The sequence below is a fragment of the Rosa chinensis genome, chromosome 4 (assembly GCF_002994745.2).
Source record: "Rosa chinensis cultivar Old Blush chromosome 4, RchiOBHm-V2, whole genome shotgun sequence".
NCBI classification, from domain to species: Eukaryota; Viridiplantae; Streptophyta; class Magnoliopsida; order Rosales; family Rosaceae; genus Rosa; species Rosa chinensis.
In genome coordinates, this window is record NC_037091.1 from 13,760,187 (window position 1) to 13,783,413 (window position 23,227).

General features: G+C 37.0%; 1 protein-coding gene and 1 pseudogene across 2 annotated transcripts; one reads left to right on the forward strand and one right to left on the reverse strand.

The window, feature by feature from the left end:
- Positions 1-1,052: 1,052 nt before the first annotated feature.
- LOC112200892 (cycloartenol synthase) lies at positions 1,053-9,405 on the forward strand. 2 transcript variants are annotated; one of them, XM_040518127.1, is made up of 18 exons: positions 1,053-1,259; positions 1,338-1,529; positions 3,474-3,563; positions 4,574-4,768; positions 5,684-5,768; positions 5,890-6,056; positions 6,473-6,661; positions 6,869-6,982; positions 7,083-7,210; positions 7,320-7,437; positions 7,523-7,621; positions 7,718-7,774; positions 7,891-7,937; positions 8,198-8,341; positions 8,447-8,624; positions 8,767-8,847; positions 9,124-9,207; positions 9,289-9,405. In XM_040518127.1, exons 1-18 carry the CDS (start codon positions 1,053-1,055, stop codon positions 9,403-9,405), a joined length of 2,292 nt encoding a protein of 763 aa, XP_040374061.1. The 2 variants fall into 2 exon arrangements, with proteins under 2 accessions (XP_040374061.1, XP_024197671.1); XM_024341903.1 differs by having other exon boundaries at positions 7,083-7,205; positions 7,315-7,437.
- A 280-nt stretch (positions 9,406-9,685) lies between these two features.
- LOC112198838 overlaps positions 9,686-23,227 on the reverse strand; it is an 88,073-nt pseudogene continuing 74,531 nt past the window's right edge.

The window sequence follows — 23,227 nt, forward strand, 5'->3', positions numbered from 1 at the left end:
AGAGGGATCCGATTGAAGTCGGAGCCAAGGAATGAAAAAAGCAGATAAGCAGTAGGAGAAGGGAGCCAATCCCGAGGCGAGCCTGATGCTCTGTGCGAGGGCTGCGACGACCGCCATCATGATGCTCAGAGTCACTATTCGGCGTTGCTAGGGTTTCACGAGGGAGAAGCAAACGTGCCATATTTGATTTCTCTTTACTTTATTTCTTTGTATTGTTCCATGTTGTGTGTCGAAAATAATTAGTTAGATAATTTTTTTTCTTACATTCCTTTCGGGTTGATCATCTATACTATTATTAAGAGAAGATATTTTGTTAGCCAAAATCAAAAATTTTGACAGAAATGACCGAAAGTGATTAAAAACTTTGAGAATTAATTAAATCACATGGACAATTATGACAATTACAAATTATATTTTTATTAAGAAAAATAAACAAAATAAATCTCACAACCCACTTTTCTCTCCCACTAATTTCTCTCTGCAATAACCGTTTTCTTCCATTGTCTTTTATTTTTTAATTTCTGAAAAAGAAAATTGAAATACTTTTTTTTTCTTTCTTTTTAAAATACTTGCACATGCAGAACATATGTGGAGGAAGACTAATTATTTATAATTTTTCTTATTATTAATGAAATTGTTGTCCCGTGTTTTCTGAAAAAGCTTATGTGACTATGAGGGTTATAAATTATAATTCACCCCTTAAAAAAAATTAAGGACTTTTGTTGACGAGTTCTATGTTTTTTTTCATAGTCAATTTTTATAAGGTTACCCTAGCCTTTAGGTTTCGGATCAATAAAAATAGTGTATCCTTAATCATAATTACTTTGTGGGAGGGCCACTGATTAGGATGGACAGATGGATTAATTGAGGATCATGTGCCAATGTGCCATTGGACAAAACAAAAATCAACAGTCTGAAAACATATGGATGGCATGGGGTACTTTGGTAATCCTATCACCTGCAAAATGTATATAAATAAGCTCGTGTGATAAACTTATCATCCTCACAAATTCACAATCACTCACATTAAACATACTATTTGGCCATCAAAAATGTGGAGGCTGAAGGTTTCAGAAGGAGAAAGAGATGGTAATCCATGGCTCACAAGTGTGAATAATCACATCGGGAGACAATTTTGGGAGTTCGACCCAAATCTCGGAACACCGGAAGAGAGAGTTCAGGTGGAAAAAGCACGTCTTGAGTTTCGTAACAATCGTTTTCGATCCAAACATAGTTCTGATCTATTAATGAGACTTCAGGTACGTACTAGTTCATGTGTTAATGACTAATAGTTCATCATTGAAAAGCTATTTACGTTTGTGCATATGTTTATTTAGTTTGCAAAGGAGAAAGAAAGTGATCGAATGGAGCTACCAACTCAGGTGAAAATAAAAAGTGAAGAAGAAATTAATGAAGAAGTAGTAACAACCACATTGAGGAGGGGGTTGAGATTTTACTCGACTCTTCAGGCTGAGGATGGTTTTTGGCCTGGTGACTATAGCGGTCCTCTGTTTCTTCTACCTGGCTTGGTACGTTCGTAAAGTTTAACCCTAGCCAAATAATATTGTTGAATTAATAAATTAGATATTTTAGCGTATTAGGTATGGATGTGTATCTCCTTCCCAATTAAATATATAGAAAATTTAAGTTTTCAATTACTGAGTGCTTTTTTTTCACCAAGAAAAAAAATCATAATATTAACAATCATGTGCGTGTCCCGTCTTATAAAGAGAGATGCTAAAAGATGTTGTGCAACCGTGTGCTTTCATTCTTAAGGGTAGGACCGTAGGACAAAGTATTGATACTCTCCTCACGTAACCCCAAATTAACCACTTTAGCAAGTAGCAACAACAAATGTGAGGTTTTATCAAATCTCTTGATACTATTTAGAGTAATCCACAAACTCATGTATCTTATATTATTGTGTCTCTGTTTTTTTTTTTTTGTGGGACTTCCACGTTTCATATTTTTGGCTTGTAACTACCCTAAGATGCGAAATAAAATAAAAAGAATAATAGATTACTGGAGGTTTTGTATCCTGGACTTCTATTGCCAACAAAATTTTAATTATTGCCATCTCAGATGTAGACTTAATTATTCCAAAATTTAAGCAATTAGTAAAATGATCAACAATATGTATCTCGAAATATTATTGATATTCAATCCACGCAGCCAGTGTCGAAAGGATTTGCTTAAACTATTCAACGTGGTAATCATTTTTAAACAAAATTATATATGAGTATAATTTGTACGATGAAAAATAAAGTATTTATTATAAAGTTTCTGATCAATGGATGTTTACAAATAAAAAGCAAACCATTTCTTTGTTCCTTTTACAGTTATCATTTTAATGCTCCCAACAAATAATATATGGATGAATTCTATATCGTAGTCATATTCATCTTTATCAATATTTATGTACTATCTGTTATATATATACCATAATACCAACCAAATGTTTGTTTTGTATGTATGATTAATACCAATACTATATAATTTTATAGAACACAGGTTACATTATTGATAGTCCAAAGAAAAATGTGAGAAGATATGACATGCATGCATGTGGGCTATTTCCTACTCTCTTTTCCTTTTTTAATATCCTCCTTCATTATTTTGACAAATTCCTCGCTAAACTTTGAAATCAATGAAAGAAGGTTTTATATTCAAAAAGCTTGAGGCTCAATGTTTTTTGGTCATTAGCACCTACATACATTTATGTTTATCGATTGATGTACCATGAAAGAACAATTTAAATACATATTATCGAAATTTCTAGGCGAACTAGGCAGGGCGAGAAACTTTTTATAAAAGAAAGTTAGGAACAAAGAAGTGCACTTAATTAGTCAATTAGTGAGACGTAAAAATCTTAACTCTCGAAAGAAACATTTTATAAAAGAAACTAGCAAATGAATGATATTTTAGTAAAAATTAACATATATTCTCTTAACTAACCATCCACTTATTTGATACAATTGTACATATGAACAAACCATCTCCAATTTGTTAAGTTTTGTTGTGATAATAATTATTAATAGTGTTTTAAAATTGTTCGAATAATGAAAACGATACATAATTAAGGACAAAATTTGGATGAGCTCATTCAACTGCATACGTTCTTTTCCAATGAAGCTAGTATTCTACGCCTACTACAAACTTGATCGAGAGCAACGTAAATAAATTAAAATGAAATTAAGATTGTCTGTAGAGATGTATAATTCCCACGATGCAACATTTGCCCTAACACTCGATATTATTAACACTTCTCCCGACCTCTCAACTTAAAAAAGAAAACCCTAGCAAAATATAAAGCTCTGGGATTTAAAATAATCTTTATATTTTGTTATTTACGTTACAAGATCGATTCATCTCTATTTTATTCACTAATCTCAAGCAATCACCTGGGTTATGTTACATGCACACAGATTAATTAAGCTAATTAAGCAGTTAATAATATTGGTGCCGTGCCGTAGATTATTGGATTATCCGTAACAGGGGCCCTTGATGCAATCTTGCCACACGAGCATTCAAAGGAGATCCGCCGCTATCTTTATAACCATCAGGTATTGCATCATATCACTTCATGCTTTCCATTTTCAATATTCTTTGAAGTTTTATTTTGTATTTTTCAAATGCTACCTGTCATAATATTACATGATCGAGGTGGGTAGTTTGGTTTGCTTTAGTAAGTTCATTCTGAATCAGAAACAAACAAGGCTGACATATTTCAGCCATTTAGTTGGAAGTTTGGAACCAATAAATCATATATAATAATGAGCTACCAAATCCAATCGATTGACTTTTGAAAATAGAAACTAGTCGATCCCCAATTGTGTGTAATTTATTTGGAGTTTTATATATATTACGTTAAACCAAATCACACCCAACTCAACTCGCGCGATCTGTTATCTTTTTTGCATGGAATATTAATTAGTATCCACAATCCATTTTGATTTGATGCTGCTGGTACTATGTACTATGGCCAATATTCTCTTTCAACGAGTATTGATGCTATACTAATTGTCAAAACTATAATCTTGCACCTCTATTGATAACTTAATTAGCCAGGTGCTAAAAAGCAATTTGCTATATTCTAATTGTTTTAGTTAGTGGTTTTCGATCAGTATAAGCACTTTTTTTTTTTTAGAATGATAAGTATAAGCACTTAAATAGCAAAAAACTATTTAAAAATTAAAACAAAATGTGTTGCCATAATATCTCCATTCAGAATGACTGATGACGTATCGAATTCAAACTTTTTTCTCCCTCATAATCAAACAAGTTCGTGTACTTTGTAAAGGGTTAAGGACAACCGCAACGCACCGGCACTTACTTTAAAAAAAAAAATCAAACAAATTAACTTACTTTGTAAAGGTTATTTTTAAGTTTATGAAAGTTTTTAGTATTATTATTTGAAACATTTCAAGTGTATATACTTGCATTTGTTGTACTTTCAATAAGTAATTAGTACGTGCATATAATTAACCAAAGGTGCTTCTAAGAAAACCTTAATAAATGGTTTGGATTAACACGTACTCCCATCATGTAATTGCAACTAATGAATTGCATGCAGAACAAAGATGGAGGTTGGGGACTGCATATAGAAGGGCCAAGCACAATGTTTTGTACAGCTCTGTCCTATGTGAGTTTGAGATTGCTCGGAGAGGAGATGGACGGCGGTGATGGCGCCATGGAGAAGGCAAGAAAATGGATTCTTCACCGTGGAGGAGTTACCACCATCCCATCATGGGGAAAGATGTGGCTCTCAGTAAGCTTCAGCACCTAAACCTTAAAATGAATTATCTGCAGATCAATATTCGAATTGCTAGCATTTGGTATTGCCCACCCTTTTGCCCTACAATGCGGCCCTAAATCCTAATTTATCATATAACTATTAAGAAATCTTCATTATAAATGTGGTCCTATATGTATGTATCATTTGTTTAGTGAAACTCGTGTGGTCCTATTTGTTAATCAAATAGACATTATAATTCAGAGACAAACCTAAGCAAGTTAGAAAGAAAAGAGGCTGGAATGTCAGGTTTGATAGATTTGATTCGTACATTGATTTAATCTAATTTGAATGTCTTAACAATAATTAATTTGGCTGAAAATTTATAAAAGTGATCTATACATTAGAACCTAAAAACTGAACGGTTAAGATGCCAAAATATGATTGAAAAATTGATTTAATGCCCTATCCTTAAAAAATACCAAAAAAAGAGATCTCGTAGTGGAATGACCCTCTCTCTCTATATTGCTATATATTATATGTTAAAGTTACTGTACATAGTGGCGGCAGCTCTATAATACGACAAAATAACTAGGGGTTTGAGTTACTAACGAGTAGCTGGTAGCAATTAATTAGTGTCATGTTATCAAAGTGTGTTATTTCTTAAGTTCACGTATGTAATTAGCTTAAATTATGTATGGCAATACTTGTAGTTAGGGTTTTGGTTCAAATGTAACATGATGGGGTTTGTAGCTCTATATAGTAAGTATATATTCATCTTGACACTCGGGCTCAGAGTTTGAATCTCCGTCTTACTTTACCATCTCCTATTGAATATAATGAATTTGTCGAACACTCTATCGATCTTTACCTCTCATTGCTAGGAATGAAAGTCGATCACTCGGATACTATTTATTGCTAGTTAGTTAACTAAGACTCTATGCATGGCAGGTACTTGGTGTATATGAATGGGATGGTAACAATCCACTGCCTCCTGAACTGTGGCTTTTACCGTACTTTCTCCCAGTACACCCAGGTTTAGGTTTCTTCCATACATGAGGCATTATAATTCATGTATAACTTTATCCCAACAATAAAATGGATAAGTTTTTATTATTCATTTTTATATGGGGGGATTGATTGATTGTCTGGTGCAGGCCGAATGTGGTGTCACTGTAGGATGGTTTACCTGCCCATGTCATATTTATACGGCAAGAGATTTGTTGGTCCCATCAACGGCCTTATTTTATCCCTCAGAACAGAGCTTTATACCTTTCCCTATCACCTGATTGATTGGGACCAAGCAAGAAATCTATGCGCCAAGGTACGCCTACTACTAAAAATTGTTCTTACTGGGAAAAAATAATTGCAATGAGATAACAGTACTCTAAGCTTTGCTTGTGTTCTGGTAGATTAAAATATATCTTCTGGATTAAGTAGTTATTTAACATGGTATGTACTAGAGTTTCAGTTTCAAGAGGTCTTAGGACACGTATGGTGAACTAATTAGGTAAGGTCTAGATAATTGGAATATTCTTGTTGGAGAATTAATGCAAGGTTTCATACTATTTCCAATTAATGTAAGGTTTTATTAGCTCAACTACTAATAATTTTTGTAATGGTTTAGTTGGATAAATTTAGTTGAGGTGTTTCTCAGTTGGAAATCCAATTTATGACATTCATACATTTCCAGCTAATTAAGGTAAACTAAAACAATATTCCACTTAAATAAATCTGCAGGAGGATTTGTATTACCCACATCCCATTTTACAGGACGTGCTATGGGGGTGTCTTCATATGGTTGGGGAACCTCTTCTCATGAGATGGCCATTGTCTAACCTCAGGCAAAAAGCTCTCACCACTGTGATGGACCACATACACTATGAGGATGAAAACAGTCAGTATATCTGCATTGGAGCTGTCAATAAGGTTTTATCATTTATCTAGTACTATTTACTAATGTTAGAATTTAAAAAAGAGATGGTTAATTTGTCTGACATGTTACGCTACCGGAGATGATTTTACTAATCTACAGTTCCGAATGGTTGAATTTGTAATGAGCAAGAGTGCTGAACCATGTCAAGTATGCCCTAAGATTTTGAAGAACAAAGGCTTATGATGATCAAAAACATGCAGGTACTAAACATGATTTGTTGTTGGGTGGAGGATCAGAATTCAGAAGCGTACAAGTGTCATCTTTCAAGAATCAAAGATTATCTATGGGTTGCAGAAGATGGAATGAAAATGCAGGTTAATAATCCTGAATTCAATAATATTAATGAATTATTATTTTCCTATATATTCAAAAGATAATGTGAGTAATTAAACACTATGGTGATGCTATACATAGGGATACAATGGATCTCAATGCTGGGATGTTGCTTTGGCTGTTCAGGCAATCCTTTCTACCAACCTTGTGAATGAATATGGTTCCGTGCTTAAGAAGGCGCACTATTTCATCAAAAATACACAAGTACTGTATTCATAATCAAACTCAAACTTGCGGTTTTAGGTATAGAGATTTATATGTTTATCATTAGCTTCCATAAAATGGGTTTTGGTGTGATAAATCACTTAAATAGGTTAGGAGAGACAGCTATGGCAATCTGCGCTACTGGTACCGTCACATTTCTAAGGGCGGATGGGCCTTTTCCACTCCAGACAATGGTTGGACTGTCTCAGATAGTACAGCTGAAGGTTTGAAGGTACATACGTAACAATTGTTACTCCATCAATATCTGATGAATATGATTTTTTTTTTTTTTGTAGCTTAACACCAGCTAATTGCAGGCAGCACTCTTATTATCACGTATGCCCTGCGAAATTGTGGGAGAAGCAATAGCAGCTGATCAACTGCATGATGCTGTTAATGTAGTATTATCCCTACAGGTAAAACTTGACCTTGTGACATCTTACAGTACAATTGCAAAGTATTTATGTAATCACAAGAGCAATGACACGTATTTTATTTCATTGACACAACAGAACAGCAATGGTGGGTTTGCATCATATGAACTCACAAGATCCTATGCCTGGTTGGAGGTGATGATCGATTAATTCTTGTTTTTTATTCTGGTATTTGAAATATGCTACTCAAGTGTGGATAATTGGTTTTTAATTTTGGGAAAACCTGATGACTCTCTTTTCAATAACAACAGATGATCAATCCAGCTGAAACATTTGGAGATATCATGAATGATTATCAGTAAGAACAAAAATTAGTACTTCATTGCTTTCCCAAAACAAGTAGCCGTGTTCAATTTGCAAAAGAACAACCATATATAATACCTGAATCACTGAATTTGATAACCAGTGGGGTTGAGAGTGAGTCCAAATTTGAATATATGAAATACTCTCACATCATTTGGTAAACAAATTTGAAGTACTGACGCGTGCTTACATTAGTATTACATCTGAACAAGTAATGATACAAAAGTCCTTACCTACCCTTATGAATAAATGCAGGTCTGTGGAATGCACATCATCAGCAGTTGAAGGCCTTAATGCATTCATGAAATTATATCCAGGGCATCGGAAGAAAGAAATAGAAGCATGTATTGCAAAGGCAGTTCAGTTCATCGAGAGCATACAACTTCCTGATGGCTCATGGTTAAATTTGTTTCTAACCATTTCACCAATACATAATTTTGAAATGCTAACCCCAAAATTGGACTTATAAACATGAACTGAGCTTAATACTTCATTATGTTCCAGGTATGGGTCTTGGGGAGTTTGCTACACCTATGGAACATGGTTTGGAATAAAGGGGTTAATGGCTGGTGGCAAGACCTATCAGACAAGTAATAGCATTAGAAGAGCATGCCATTTCTTGCTATCTAAGCAACTCGATTCAGGTGGCTGGGGAGAGAGTTTTCTCTCATGCCAAAACAAGGTAAAGGGGCGTTTTGGAAATCCATGTTGAATTTACTAGCTATCTGTGTTCATCTTTTTCTTTACCTTCTCCTCTGTTCAGCATTTCCGGAAACCATATATAATGTTTTTGAATGATATCTCTGCTATGGTTGAATAAATAGGTATACACAAATCTCGAAGGGAACAAACCACATATAGTAAACACTGGATGGGCTATGTTGGCTCTAATTGAAGCAGGGCAGGTGTGTGACAATGTGTGTTTTTTCATAACAGATTTAAAGCTTGGCCTATATAAAAATGACTACATGAGTAATGCTATATGAAATGCAGTTTCTAAAAACATGACGCGACTTACGATTCACTTTTAACGTATTAATTAACGATTCCTAACTAATGATCTGATAGCATATCCACTGTCATATGATATGATCAACTATTGGGAGGTCAATGCTTCCCTAGAAATGGTAGGAAAACACTCATTTGTATCCTTTTCTTTCCACAATTTTTGTGACTTCTAGGGTGAAAGGGACCCGATCCCCTTGCATCGAGCAGCAAAGGTATTGATCAATTCACAGATGGAAAATGGAGATTTCCCACAACAGGTATTTGTTATTGTAAATACAAGTTGCAGAGGCATAACAATACAATTTACAGCCTTGGACTTACTATGTTTATTTCAACAGCAAATCATGGGAGTCTTCAGCAAAAATTGCATGATTAGTTACTCCGCCTACAGAAATATCTTCCCTATCTGGGCACTTGGAGAGTATCGAAACCGGGTACTGGTACTTCACAAATGATTCAATAAAAGAAAATAAGTGCGTAAATCCACATGTAGCTATTACAGTTGTGGGTATACAACTGTAATAGTGGTTGTGCAAATTTGATCGTGTTTATCAAGACCATTTTCAGGAATAAGTAGTTGGGACCAAACTATATTACAGTTTACAACTGTATTATACAGATGATGTGAAATCTTCAATGTTAGCCTAGACATCCAATCAGTCCCGGATTCAATTAATTAATGTCAAGACAACTGATCAACTACATAGAGAGAGCATCATCCCGGCCAACTTGAGATTACAACAAATATTTTCTACTATTCAGAACTGAGACCAAACCCTAGCACAAAATCGGGGATGACCAGATACAATAAAATTTATTGGGGCAGTCAAAACTGTGAATTGCTAAGAAAAGTGACCATGCACCTGGCACACTGAAACATTTTATCTACTCTTTGCCATGTGTTGCATTGAACGTCTAGGAGCTTGCTTGCCTTATCCTGTAGTCTTGACTGGCATCGAATTGTTTCGCCATCTATCTGTCCAGGAAGAAAATTAAAAGTTCAAACAAAGGCAAAAGACATTAAACAGAGTTTTACGACCAACTGGAAATTGGTGATTTTACTCTTGATTTTTTTAGTCTCATAAAAGCTAATAAGGCCAGTTTATAAGGGAACCATTTGTTCTCTAATTACAGTTCTGGTTCTGAGTTCCATCATTATCTAGGAGATATTATAATATTTCTAAAAGGTCTGTGGTAATGCTACTTGTTACTCATCTATTTCCGGACTGAAATTAATGACTTATTGCAAAAAGATGGTTGAATGAAGAAAGGAAATATATCTATACCTTCAGAAAAACCCTGATCACAGCTTGCACAAAGTCAAAATTGTTTCTGCATGCAGTCTCGTGTATAAAATAGTCGAGAAGCAGTTCAATTGGAAGCAACTTTTCTGGCTCTTCTTCATCCTCATCACCTACAATCTGAAGAATCCGAAGTTCCGTATCCAGGGGTGATGGAGCCAAAGTTTTGATGAAATCAGTAAATTCTGAAACTGCAACAAAAGAAACACATCTTAGTTAGCATTATGTCTTCCAAAGATTCACAGCAATTAACAAGCCAACCTTTCAACTGAATCACAAATAAAACTGCAGTAAATCCATAGGGTACAGTCTAAAAGATAACATATTTACAATTCTTCATTTCTGCCAGAAGGAATATTGATGGTGCCAGAGCAGTCTTTATTATAGATGATTCTTCACCCCTTTTGCCTCCTCATTTGTAGACCCAGTAGGCTTAAACATTATTTCTCCTGAAAGAGATGGAACTGAAGGCAAAAAGAAAGGAGCCTTTTCGGGTTTCTTCGGGGGCTCAATCAGTTTATTTCGTTCCTGGAAATTGCATAACTTACAGGTTAGTAACCAACAAAATGTACTGAAGAACATAAAGAATATCCATGACAGTTGCAAAAATTTAGAAATGAGGTCGCAAGCCTGAATAAAAACAGGCAGCAGTAAAAGTACCTTATATAATGTCTAAGTTGATTAAGCTTTGCCACTGGCTATTAGGATATGATGAGAGAGTAACAAGATCTGGAATTTGCTGTACAGGACTTGGAAGAGCAGAAGCATCTTTCAGTTGTTCAGAGTTTCCAACAGGCTCATCAGAATCCTCAGCTTCAGAACCTTTTGTCAAAGAGGCAAGATGGCAACTTAACACTCACAACTCGCTTTCCACTTGCATAGGAATCTACCTTTGAAGCTCCCGAAAAACATTGATTGATTCACCCTGATAAAGTTGCCAGGTGCAGAATTTAATGACAAGGCAATATTCATGTTATGAATGACCAAAAAAGAAAAAAAAAAGGAAAAAAAAAACTATTTTCAAATTCTTTGTTTTGCATGCTCATTATTCACTGTAAGCATAAATATCTTCAATTTTCCACTACATACAATCCCAATGACAATTACCAACTTCAACATCCCAATGAAGTTTCACACTTTGTTTAATTGCCATGGAATTCCACATATGTGAAGACTTACCAAAGATAGACCCCATTTTGATCAACATGGGAGGTCGCTAAAATATCCATATTCGGTGATAGAGACAGTGCCGTCACAGACACATCAACATGCAATGCATCGATTTGTCTTGCTACGATAACATGCCAAACTCGAAGACTTCCATCCACACTGGAAGACAAAAGCCATTTTCCATCCTCACTAAAACACATGTCTGTAACACGATCAGTATGGTCTTCAAATTTACGAACCATTCTTGATGCCACAACGTCAAACAAGCGGATAATTAAGTCATTAGCCAACAACAGCCTAGAGACCTGGAAGTTAATTTGATTGATCACAATATAATCCAAGGAAAGCAGGAAATAAATAATGCCAAAAAATATGTCGAACAAAAGTTACCATTCAAGCGATTGAATACAATCCTGACAACAGAGCTCCCAACTTCCCATCCAGAATTCTAGATGGCACTCCACGTTTTCTTGAAATCCCAGACCTGTACATCATAACATTTGAGTGAAAGGTCTAGAAAACTTTAGTTGACCTGGAGAAAAGTACTTACTGTGTTGTTGGAGCCTTATAAATGAGACTACATATAGTATTGATAGCCGATTGGAAAAAACTCCGAAATTAGCAGCTTAAAATGTATAAGATGGCAGAAGCTGCACAACTAGGGATGGGAATGCAAGATTCCTACTAGTTTTTGGTATAGCGGGGAATGCAAAGAGGAAAACATCTTTTTTATTTACATTGTAGTGTTTCAATTGTGCGTTCAATTGTGCATGTATATTGAAACTATAATTAATCAGTTTTCCAGTAATGACTAATCCATTATCTCAATTTAGATTTCCACACTGTCACATATTAGTTTAGAGGTTTAAACCATCCTGATTTCAAATCCTGGTTCCGCTGCTCAGCCTAACACGCAGTTTGTCCACTCTGATAAGACCCATACATGTGATGGGTGGTTTATATAGAAATATCCATACTATGAGTGGTTTAAAATTTTAAATAGTTCTATGATTTATATTCATAAATGATGAGTCTTAGAAAATATATTGGATAGTGGAAGCAGCTACCTTACAGAATGTCCAGCAGAAAACAGGAGGGTAAAGCCGTTCACATTATGCTTACATGAACAAACTCTGTTTGCTATTTAATTCATTTAATCATTTGACAGTTTACTTAACAGCATATTCGTGTGCAAAGTGCCTATCTACCAGTAAATCCAATAGCAAGGTAGAGAATAATGTATGAGAGAATTACAGACTGACCTTTATGTCTCCATGATATCCAGCACTTCTCATGTGAGTATTAGTTGAATCACAAGCAATTCCAACAACTTCCCCATCATGGGCACAGATGCTTCTTTCCGATGGGTCCACATAACTACATCGGCTGCTTCCTGACTGCAGGTTGATCCACTAAATCCAACCACCTGCTGTCCCTAGTATGGCAAAATTTCCACATGAACTGATGGCACAGGCCTATCACCAAACAAATGCCAATCATTCAGTGAATTTCGTAAATTATTTCTTACAGTGGGTGCAGTATGGAAGTGGTTTTACACAAGCCTTTCAGGTTGAACAGAAAATACTCATTAGCACCGGATCTTTTTATGAAAGCTGTTGCCATTTCGTACATTTCAAATAAAAAACAAGCTCATATCCAAAAGGGAAGAAATATCCAACTTGATTATTTCTTGTAAATATTGCCCAAAAGGTATTGAAAAAGAACAATAGATATGGTAAATAAAGTTCTAACCTTCACAGGAGTAGGGTTTTCTGGTCTTGGTTTCAGAATATGCTCCCCAAGAACAAAGTTTTGAAGTCTCCAAACATATGCCTGTGCAGTATCCATATGACATGAAACAACATTGCACCAATCTAGCTCTCTTATTTCAGCTGATATACATTTCCAAATAAAGACAAATATAATTAGAATGTCTGATAAACCATACATTAGCCTAGATGAAACTGATTTCTTAAATTGAATAGGCTTAATGAGCAAATTCCTAATGGATTTAGCTGCACAAATCTACTGCAATTTCAACTCCACGTTGTTAAGGCCAAGAAACAGCAACAAATTCAATTATACAGTGAAGTATTATTTTGACAGTTCATAGATTGAACTGTTAAAAACATATACTTCAAATTTCAAAATGTAAGACTACAATTCTAAATCTAGTATTCCAAGATTAAACTAGTATGTCAGTTAACAGTATTATTACAAAGCGAACAGAAAATTTCCGTACAGGAACTTACCACAATCAAAAGCAATGACAGGTTTCAGTTTTATCTCTTCCTCCTAGAAGGGAAAACAGAAATCGAATGGTTAATTCATCTGCAGTCTGAAATATCACTACTTATCTTATCTTATGAATGTAACATTCAAACCATGAGATATATCATCCAATGCATATACCAAAGAAAGTTCAGTCATAGATCACAGTCAATCATGTCACTAACGAAGAATACATGTCAACAGTATGAACTGACAACGGTAAAACACTTCAGAAAGATGCAAAAACATAAGAGAAAAGAGGAAGGGGAGGAGGGAATCAAATATATAACTTAAATAATTACCCACATCCAACCCAAATCCCTAGTCCAGGTAACTTTGTATTTTATTATAAACAAATAACTCGATATGAGAGAGAGTGCAGAACAGTGGAAAAGAAGCTTAGAAGCTACAACTGAGAAACACTAGGCAAATGTCAAAAATAGAAACAACCAAAAACTAAAACATCCAAGGCATTAGATAAAGTTGCATTCTAGTTTGAAAAAATGGTCAGAAAAGCAGTTGAACCTGCAGTCATAAGAAAATGAAGCCAAAGTCCAGAATAGTCTCCCTCCCTCCCCTCCTTTTCTCTCTTTGCATTTTTAAAAGTCCTGTTGTTTCTTTCCATCCAAATGACTGCATACCAAGTCCACAAAGCATAGAAACATAAGAATGAATCCTTTCCTTAAAAAAAAGTGAAGTGAAAAAGGAAACACAGACAACACTGATCTATGCTTAAGCTTATCAATTTAAAATTCAATTTGAATAAGATTATATTTACATGCGCATTGCATAAAACAAAATTATAAAATTCAGACAAATGATTATACAACATGAACAGGAGTCGAACCAATAGCTGAACTACAAGGTACAGTCAGAGAAAAGACTTCAAAAACAAATTTGATTTTTATAAGAAAAAAAAAAGAAAAATTTTAAACTAATTTAGTTGCTTTTATTGGGTTCAGTGCTGCATCATATGATTTTTCGTATTACAATAATTACAATTAAAGAACAGAATAAAGACAAATAATACAAATTTAATTTAATAATAGGTCTCAGTCATACCTTCACCCTGAGTTTCTTTGCTCGTTTTGTTATATGACGTTAAGAAAGCTCTCTACTTTGTTGATCCTAATCACAATAAGTAACTAAATAAGAATAATGTTGTAGGAGAATAGAATTGTGTGTTATCATTGATAATAAGAGCCCTTTAAATAGGGAGTTACAAGGTACCTAAAAGGTAATAGAATCCGATTACAATTGAATACCTAAAACACATTCCTATTACAACTCTAAACCCTAGTTTGTAGAGGCACACATTATGTCGATATTCTTCAACACTCCCCCTTGTGCCGCTCAAACTTGGTGATGACGCTTTGATTGTTGCCTCGTTAAAAACCTTGCCAGGTAACAAAAACCCTGTGCGACAAAAATAACCCTGGTCGAAGGACAAAAAGAGCACAACACGTCCTTCACTCTTCGAGATCGAACATGTAGACATCATGCCTCCCCCTGATGTCAATATCTCCCCCTGATTGCTACAATCATGGGAGTTCGGATAACTTTCTCAATCCGATGCTCTTCACATGTTTCTCGAAGGTGGATTTTGGTAACGACTTAGTAAATAAGTCCGCTACATTATCCTCTTATCGGATTTGGTTCACTTCAGTATTTAGAAGTGCTTGTTGTCATTTTGATAGAGGGGAGGAGGAGCACGGAAGGTGGTATTTTGCCTTGTGGAGTCCGATCCTACACTTCCGTTGTTTCTCTTCTCTCTGTAGGGATAAAATAAGCCCATATTAATCGTACCTCTCAAATATCGAAAGATTGTCTTTATACCAATCTAATGGCGTTGCGTTGGCGCGAGGCTATGTCTAGCCAACAAGTTCATAATAATTGAGGTGTCCGGTCTTGTATTGTGCTAAGTACAATAATGCGCCTATTGTACATAAGTAAGCACTTCTGCTATTAACACGTCTTCGTCATCATCCCTGGAACGAAACGGATCCTTTTTAGGGCCAAGACTACGGACGACCATGGTGCATCTTTGACTTTATCAAAAATGTCTCTTGACACGGTATACAAATTCTGAATTTAGACAAACCGTGTTCTCCCAAGGTCATTCCTCTCAAACTCGGATTTCAGGTGTTTAGCGGTTTCCCTTAACTCTCAAGAGTTCCAATTATGTTTATCAACATAAACCGCGACAATTGCAAATCCGGAACTTGTCATGGAAACGCGTGGGCATAGTTCATCATATCCCTTCCCAATCAAGTAGTCATTTTAGTGAGCATTTCAACCTCGTTGCAAATGCGCTCCGTGGTCTAGAGCCACTTGATTTGGGTAAATAAAGTCCACAAGAACTTTCATTATATTCCGTATCTAGATCCCCATAGAGATACATAGTGACCACATTCGTAAGCTGCATGTTCAGTTATTTGGAAACTACCAAACTGACAAGGTAGTGGAGTGCAATGACATCCATTACGAGAGAATATGTTTTCTCGTAGTCGATTCTAGGGCGTTGTGAGAAACCTTGCGCCATAAGGCGAGATTACCATCTCTTTTTCTCATCACGCTATCTAACGAAGACCTATTAATGTCAATAGGTTTTATGTTAGGAGGTGTTGGCATCTCAGGCCCTAAATCATTCCTCTTCATTAGTGAATCCAATTCAACCTGGATCGCATCTTTCCATTTAGGCCAATTTTCTCTACGTTGGCATTCTTCAACGGAGTAAGGTTCGATGTCATTGGTCTCAATAATTCCACGTCCTTATGTACACTAGTGTAGTTCGTAGAGATCTCTATATTCTCAGGAATTGGTTCTATCATTGAGGCGTCCCCCAACGATGTCTCTTGGACATAACCACAATCCAAAATATTCTCATGAGACGGATTTTGAGTATCATTGACCAATGGATCAAGTTGTGGCAAACTCGCTCTCTTCTTAAGGCGAGAATCCATCGAACCTATGGGTCTCCTACTCTCTCTAGCGGAACCCACGGCCTATGACGCCATTATGCCACCTTTGTGGCGTCACCATTCTACCATCCATGGTAGTGGTGCAGTACCCATCTTCTCTGGGTGGCACCATGTCCTCTTGTGGGGACATCAATCCTTGCAGGCATGTTTGCAGCAGGTATATGTGATCTCGTCACTTTTAGGGGATCAGGATGAGACATAGTGGGGACAGACCATGACAATTCCTGTCGTTCCTATTGAACATTGACGTTCTAATCTCCCCCTAACGACGGGAAGACTGTCTCATCAAAGTGACAATTCGCAAATCCAGCGAAATAGAGATCGCCTGTCAAGGGTTCTACATAGCGGACTTATAGTTGGAGACTCATGTCCAACAAATATATATATGCATTCGTTGCAATGACTCATGTTGATGCGCTGTGGCGACGCAATTGGCACATGAACCGCACACTCAAATATGCATAAATACGAGATATTAAACTCGAACCTAGTCACTAGCTGTAACGCAAATAAAAGTTGAGTGGCTGCTATGAGTCGTAGACGAATTAGCATAGCTGCATGCGTTATTGCATAACCCAAGCGGAAATATTGGTGCGCATTACCAATGTCCAGGCTACAATCGTAGTCGTTTAATGGTGGCTGTTCCGCGAGACCAATTGGGTGTGTACATGGGAATATGATACTTGATATCAATACCCAATGATATGCAATAGTCATCGAAAATTTTCGATGTAAACTCTCTAGCATTATCAAGGCAAATTGACTGAATGGGATGATCTGGGTAGTGAGCCCGTAGCCATATGTTATGTACTAGGAGTGTAGTATATGCAGCATTACGAGTGGATAATGGCACAACACGTGACCAGCGTGTTTGCGTATCAACCAACACCATAAAACATCTATATGGTCCGCAAGTTGGTTGATCAAATCCATAGAATTCCCTTAGATTCTTTGTAAGAATGGAATTATTTCCTCAATCTTCTTTGCATAGGATGGTCTCAATCCTAAATAACAGGCTTTACAGAACGAAACATGGGCTTTATAATCAACCAATGAAGGTTTTGGTTAAGCCATAATGTCACAATAGACTTGAGAAGTAGAGAGAGGAGTTTATGGCGTCAATGCCATGTATTTGCCGCAGGGGGTAGGCGGCGCTGGCCATGTGTGGCCTGTCTTTGCACAATCATGGCGCCATGAGGCGCATGTGCAGCTCCTCAAACCAATTCTTGGTTCTTACTTTTCTTCGTTCTGAAAATAGATGTCCGTGTAAAGTCTTTTAATACACGGATCATCATGTCAAAGCCTATATGTGCCAGAATCCCATAAGTCGTCTCTCATGACATAGTTGGATTCAATAACTCAAATAGTGGTTGCATACAACCCACTAGAGCGACACATAAATTTCTCTAATACTCGTTTATGTCCGTAGTCATAGAGGTGATGCAAAGGAACTCTGTCCATTCTCATAATGTGTTTCCACATGAAAACCATTGGCTCTTATGTAATAAAGTTCGAATTAAGGTATGTCCAAGACATTAAGTAAAAGAATTGATACTTTATTAATAGCCAATGATTACATCAAAGTTTCCAAAATCTAATCCAAAATAAAATCAAAGTAAGACACATTGTAGTCACTCTATCCATTTGGTAACTCCAACCAAATATGACCAGGAAAGTAGAGAGAGATGTTGGTGGAGCGAGGCTCTCTTAAGTATCAATAATCTCAATGACTTTCCTAGACATCACATTTTATTGGGTCCGCCACATAAGAAAGAGTTAAGACAATTGTCATTTATTGCTATTACAAAAGTTCTTGGAAAAATAAAAAGGACTAATCTAATCAAAGTCTGTTGCATCCATGTGCACTTCATCTTCAGCTTTGAAGTCCTCTATGGTGAGATTGACATCTCCACCATCTTCTTCTTCTTCTGCAAGGTACACTTCTTGCTCTCTCAGGTCCCTGTATGCCCTATATCTTGCAGCTAGCTCCTCACTTGCCTTGCATTGCTTGAACCAATGCTCAATTGATCCACATCGATGACACTCATCATTGCGGTTGCCTCCCTTTAATTGAGGTGCACGTTGCGGGCGTTCCCTAGGAGCGTTGGTGCCACCACCACGACCCATTGAGCCACCATTACGGCTAGGGATACCACGACCCCCTCTCCCACATGTGGCATTACCACCACGTGTATCCACACCAAACTTGCGGTTTCCTTCCTGATTAGGGCGGTTATATGGGCCCATACGTCCCTCATGTCCCCCATTCTTAAGGTACCGCTCCTTGCGCCCTCCTTTGGATGCATTATAATTCGCCTCATGAACGCTCTTAGTTCCAATGGGTCTTGAATTATAATTCCTCACGAGTATGTTATCATGTTTCTCGGCTACAGATATAATATTGATAAGCTGATGAAACCTCGTGATCCGTCCAGCATTGACTTCGGTACGGTATTGCTTTGATACCACAATGGCTGAAACAGGGAAGGTGGAGAGAGTTTTCTCAATTAGCTCTTGCTCTGTGACAGGTTGTCCACAGAATCTCAACATGGATTGTAAGCGAAGAGCCTCTGAATTATATTCAGCAACAGACTTGAAGTCAGCAAAGCGCAGATTGTTCCATTGAACCTTCAAGTCAGGGAGGAGGGAATCTTGGACATTGCCAAAGCGCTCTTCTAGCGCTACCCATAGCTCTCTTGCATCCTTGATCGACATATACTCCAATCTGAGTGCCTTGTCCATATGGTGTCACATCAAGATAACTATTTGAGCATGCTTTGTAGATGTTCGGTTGAACACAAGATCCGGGTTAGGTGCTTGGATTATGGGTAATATTCCCTTGGAAGTGAGATGATTCTCAACATCGGTTACCCAACTGTGGTAATCCGAGCCTGTTGAGTCAAGCATGGGAAAGTCGAGTCTAAGTTCATTCGACATCCTGAAAATAAGAAGAGAAAATATATTAGTTTCGGAGTTAAACTTCCACGAAAACTAAAATAATAAGATTTCAGAGCTATGCTACCAAGAAATCAATTTCCAAGAATCTCTTTTGGATTAGACCAAACAATCATGTTTAATATGGTCACAATTTGATGCTTACGGACGCTCTTAGTCCAAGCATTGTGAACGCTCTTAGTTCACACGAACACTCTTAGTTCGTTAAATTATGAACACTCTTAGTTCGTTAAATTATGAACACTCTTAGTTCATACGAACACTCTTAGTTCGTTAAGCGTGAATCCCCACAATTCCGCTTTGTTAAATATCAAAATCATTTGGCAACATATATTCCAATATTTGCAGAAAATAAAATGAATTTAAAGTACGAAAAGCAGCAACTTTAATTACAAAAACTTACTTGATAATTCGGGGCTTGAGAACACGCGCGTGTTGATGCAGGCGTGCGTAAAGATTTTTTTCAGGTTTCTGCTGATTTGTTGGGCTGATTTGCGGCCCACCTTTTTTCCTTTTTCCTTTTTTTCTTCTTTTTTTTTTCTTTCTCTCCCCCCTTTTTTTCTTCTGGGCCGGTCGGGTCCCTTTCCTTTTCTTCTTTTTTTTTTTGTTTTTTTGTTTTTTTTTTTTTTTTTCGGTCTTCTTCTTCTTTGTTCGGTGCTGCGCGGGTGTGCAGGCTGCAGGAGGCGCGCGGCAGGAAGGATGTAGCAGCTGGGGCCGAGTGGACAGGCGGACTGGGCAGGGCCGAGTGGGCAGTGTGGAATACTTGCCGTTTCTAGGTTGCTCCGATGACTCTCAGGCCAAAAGGGTCAGGGTTCTCGAGCTTTCTCGCAGTGTGGTGGTGCTGCGACAGTGGAGAGCCCAGATGGGTGCTGCCACGGTGGACTGACGAGGACGCGGTGGAGGAAAGCTAACTGGAGAGGGAGGCCGATCGTGGAGGATTTGGTGGCCGGAAGAAGGACTGGGCTGCGCTGTAGGTCGGGGCGGATGGGGCGCGATCGGCAGGATTGGGGTCAGGCTGAGGGGGGCTGGCTCTGGTGTCTGGCGGTGGCTCTGAGGTGATTGGGAGGCTGCTGCTGCTGCAGTTCGCCGGTGGTGCCGCTGCAAGTAGGAGATATGGGATGCTAGGCTGCCGGAGGAGGGATGCAGGCCGGTGGTGAAGGATGCAGGCTGCTGCACAGGTTGCCAGAGGAGGTAAAAGCCGAGCTAAGTTTCTAAGAAGATGGCCTGGAGAAGAAGACGGCACCGATCCTTGGGGCCGGACGAGGCCGGTCTGTGCGGCCGGAATGGAGACTTTTTTTGTTTTTTGTTTTTTTTTGTTTGTTTTGGGTTGGCGGCAAAGAAGAAAAAGATTTTTTTTCTTCTAGGGTTTTTTTTTCTTTTTCTGAAGCTAGGGTCAGAACTCGTGCTGATAACGTGTTGTAGGAGAATAGAATTGTGTGTTATCATTGATAATATGAGCCCTTTAAATAGGGAGTTACAAGGTACCCAAAAGGTAATAGAATCCGATTACAATTGAATATCTAAAACACATTCCTATTACAACTCTAAACCCTAGTTTGTAGAGGCACACATTATGTCGATATCCTTCAACATATATATTGAATTTCAAATAAAAAAGAGAATGGTGAGAAGTTGTTTAGATGTATTATAATGATAATGGATAATGTAAACCGTGAAAATAATTACTAGAAAGAAATCCAAGGGCCCACGTACACTACATAAAGAGGTGAATGACTCGTATGTAAGTGTACTCGGTATATGGCATTTATGTATGAAAAAGTTTAACAAAGATTGGTATTGAACTAACTATTGATGAGCTCATAGATAATTAGTTCAATTGTTATCCTGAATTTTTGCACGTCTATCTATAGCACACTAAAGCCCTGAAACAATACACAATTGAAGAATAAACTGAGCTATTTGACTGCTAGAGTTTCTAAACTAAACGGGTAGTTGAACAAGTTAATGACAGAAAGCAAGGGGAATATTAAGAAACAATACACAAAAATAATGATGTTCCTATTTGACATCAAATGATTCAACAGATGTGTGAGTCCAAACCTGGATTATAGAGAAAACGCGAAAGGCACGATCCTGACCAGCTGATAGAATGTGTCTCCCATTTGCATAAAACCTAATATTGACAAGTGAAACTGATAAAGAATCTATGCCGAAATGCAACAAATTCCCCCAACAAAAAGTAATGAAATAAGCTTACAGAAAAAATAGAAATTTATAAGTATTTCACTTTAGTATAGAGTTCAAACTAGAAGTCCAGAAATACTCAATTTGTTGTGTAGAAGGAAAAAAAAAACGCTAAAGGATAAAGAGCTACAACCATGACATTTTCCAACTAATTTGATCTAGGAAAGAACCACAAGACCACAAGACAGCACACAGCCAGATCAATGGTTGCACGGTCAATGTTCAAAATATATACGACCCTCATCTGTAACTATAACAACAGAGGGTGAAGCTAAATATTAGCACCTAAAATCGATATGAATAGAATTATACCTTATGCATTGTGGAGGAGCACTGTGACCACTTCTAAACCGTAAAAGACGAGCATATCCATCGCTTGTGTCAAAAATCCACATCTAAAGACACATAAAGTCAGATCCTAATCAATTATACATTGGCATTTTAATCTCGGTTATCCAATACTCTTTTATTTTTTGAGAAGTAAAAATGTCATCAATATTATTACATACTGGTTGAAATAGCATGGGAAATAATAAAAATCAGAAGGAACCTCGAGCAAGAAATAAAAACGACGAGAAAGCTGAATAACTATAATCTAAAGTAAAAAAAAAAAAAAAAAGATTGATGTTGAAGAAGTATTTAATTCTGCAAAACAAATAGGGTCCTGTTGGAGAGAGGGAGAACAATCTTCAAAAGGAATAAACAAAAACTTCTAATTTGACAATTACTTTTGCAATCTTAAATTCAATTAACATGCCTATGCTTGTAGAACTACTATCAGCAGATATAGATATGCTAAGGCAGCAGAAACAGTATATCGTTCCCAATCATGGTTGGTTCATGGAGTAGATTAGCTCAAGTTGTCATAGTACTCACTGAAACGTTTCTTTGCTTGAAGAAGAAGGAAAAGCAATATACAACTTACAACCACGGACTTACAATCACCAACTTATCTCCTATGGTCCTACCTACAGAGTTTGACAACCTACGGCCACATTTGGTTTGCGGAAAGTAAGCATCAGGAAAAGAAAATTGTTCCTTTCTTGCATTTGGGATACAAAAGGAAGGAAATACTTTCCTGAAGGAAGGGAAATACGGGGGAAAGTGGATCCTTCCAAACACCAAAGGAATCACTGCCCCCATTCTTTCCTTGCATTTATTACTCACAAAACATTATTTTATTGCATTAATTACAATCTTTTTAACAACTCTTCCTAATAACTTTCCTAATGTTACCAAACATTGGAATGGAAAGTTCTTGGGAAATTTCATTTCTCTTCTCATGGGAAAGACCAAGGAATTATTTTCCTTTCCATGAACCAAACGAGGCCTAAATGTGTACAAAAGAAATAAGTAATGCGTAACGAAAACCAAGAAAGAACATTGATTACTCT